Source organism: Chaetura pelagica, unplaced genomic scaffold (genome assembly GCF_000747805.2).
Source record: "Chaetura pelagica isolate M959 unplaced genomic scaffold, ChaPel_1.0 scaffold1244, whole genome shotgun sequence".
Lineage (NCBI taxonomy): Eukaryota > Metazoa > Chordata > Aves > Apodiformes > Apodidae > Chaetura > Chaetura pelagica.
Window position 1 is genome coordinate 5322 of NW_009953099.1, and position 1106 is coordinate 6427.

Sequence of the window (1106 nt, forward strand, 5' to 3'; positions counted from 1 at the left end):
CCCCCTCAGAGAGGCCCCCCTCCCCCCTCCCCATCCACCCTGGGGGTCTCCCCACTCTCCCCACCTTCTCCACGGCGTAGAAGAGCCGCTCGTAGAGGTCGCGTTGGGTGTAGACGGCGTAGGAGTCGTCGGCGCCGTCCACGTAGTCCTTGAGGAAGAGGTGCTTGAAGGCAACAGTGTTCTCCTCCTTGAAGGTCACCACCATCTGGTTGCTGAGCCCGAAGAGGATGAGCTGAACCACAGGAGTCCTCAGGTTGGAAGGGACCCCTGGAGATCATCCGTCCAACCCCCTGGAGAGCAGGGTCACCTCCAGCAGATCCCACAGGAACCAGCTGGGCTGGGAATGTCTCCAGAGCAGGAGACTCCACAGCCTCTCTGGGCAGCCTGGCCCAGGGCTCTGCCACCCTCCCAGGAAACAACTTCCTCCTCCTGGGGAGCTGCAACTTCCCATGTTCCAGCTGCTGCCCATGGCCCCTTGTCCTGGCCCTGGGCACTGCTGAGAAGAGCCTGGTCCCCCCCTCCTGCCCCCCTGGAGATCTGGAGCAGCCTTGAGGAGACCCCCCCTCAGGCTCCTCCTCTCCAGCTCCACAGCCCCAGCTCCCTCAGCCTTTCCTCACGGGCCAGATGCTCCAGTCCCCTCAGCCCCTTGGTGGCCTTTGCTGTCCCCTCTCCAGCAGCTCCTTGTCCTTCTGGGGAGCCCAGCCCTGGACCCACTTCTCCAGATGGGCCCTCACCAGAGGGGCAGGAGAACCTCCCTGCCCTCCTGCCCACACTCATGGCAAATGGCCCAAACCACGGCTGTTTCACCCCAAAGATGCTCACGGGACACAAAAAGCCACCACCCCACACTTGGGTGACCCCAAGAACAGAAGGACCATCCCCAAGATCGTCCCCCATCTCCACCTGGTGGCCCCCAAACCTCTTGGCCTGAGGGTCCTGGAGCTCCTGTCCCAGCAGGGGCAGGACAATCTCCCTGGGGACACAAATGTGTGTGTGTCCCCCAGACAGGGGGAGGACAATCTTGGGGTTCAGGCAGGAGCAGGACCTAAGGCCCTGGTGTCACGATGTCCCTTGGGGGGGGTGTGACATGCCAGCTGTCCCCTCCA

General features: G+C 63.3%; 1 protein-coding gene across 1 annotated transcript in view; it reads right to left on the reverse strand.

Moving 5' to 3' along the window:
- LOC104388401 (mucolipin-1-like) overlaps positions 1–232 on the reverse strand; it is a gene marked incomplete at both ends in the record, with an annotated part of 5550 nt that extends 5318 nt beyond the window's left edge. The window contains one exon of the mRNA XM_009997263.1: positions 39–232. Coding sequence (XP_009995565.1) covers positions 39–232 — 194 coding nt within the window. The remainder of the gene's footprint in view (positions 1–38) is intronic.
- Positions 233–1106: the final 874 nt, after the last annotated feature.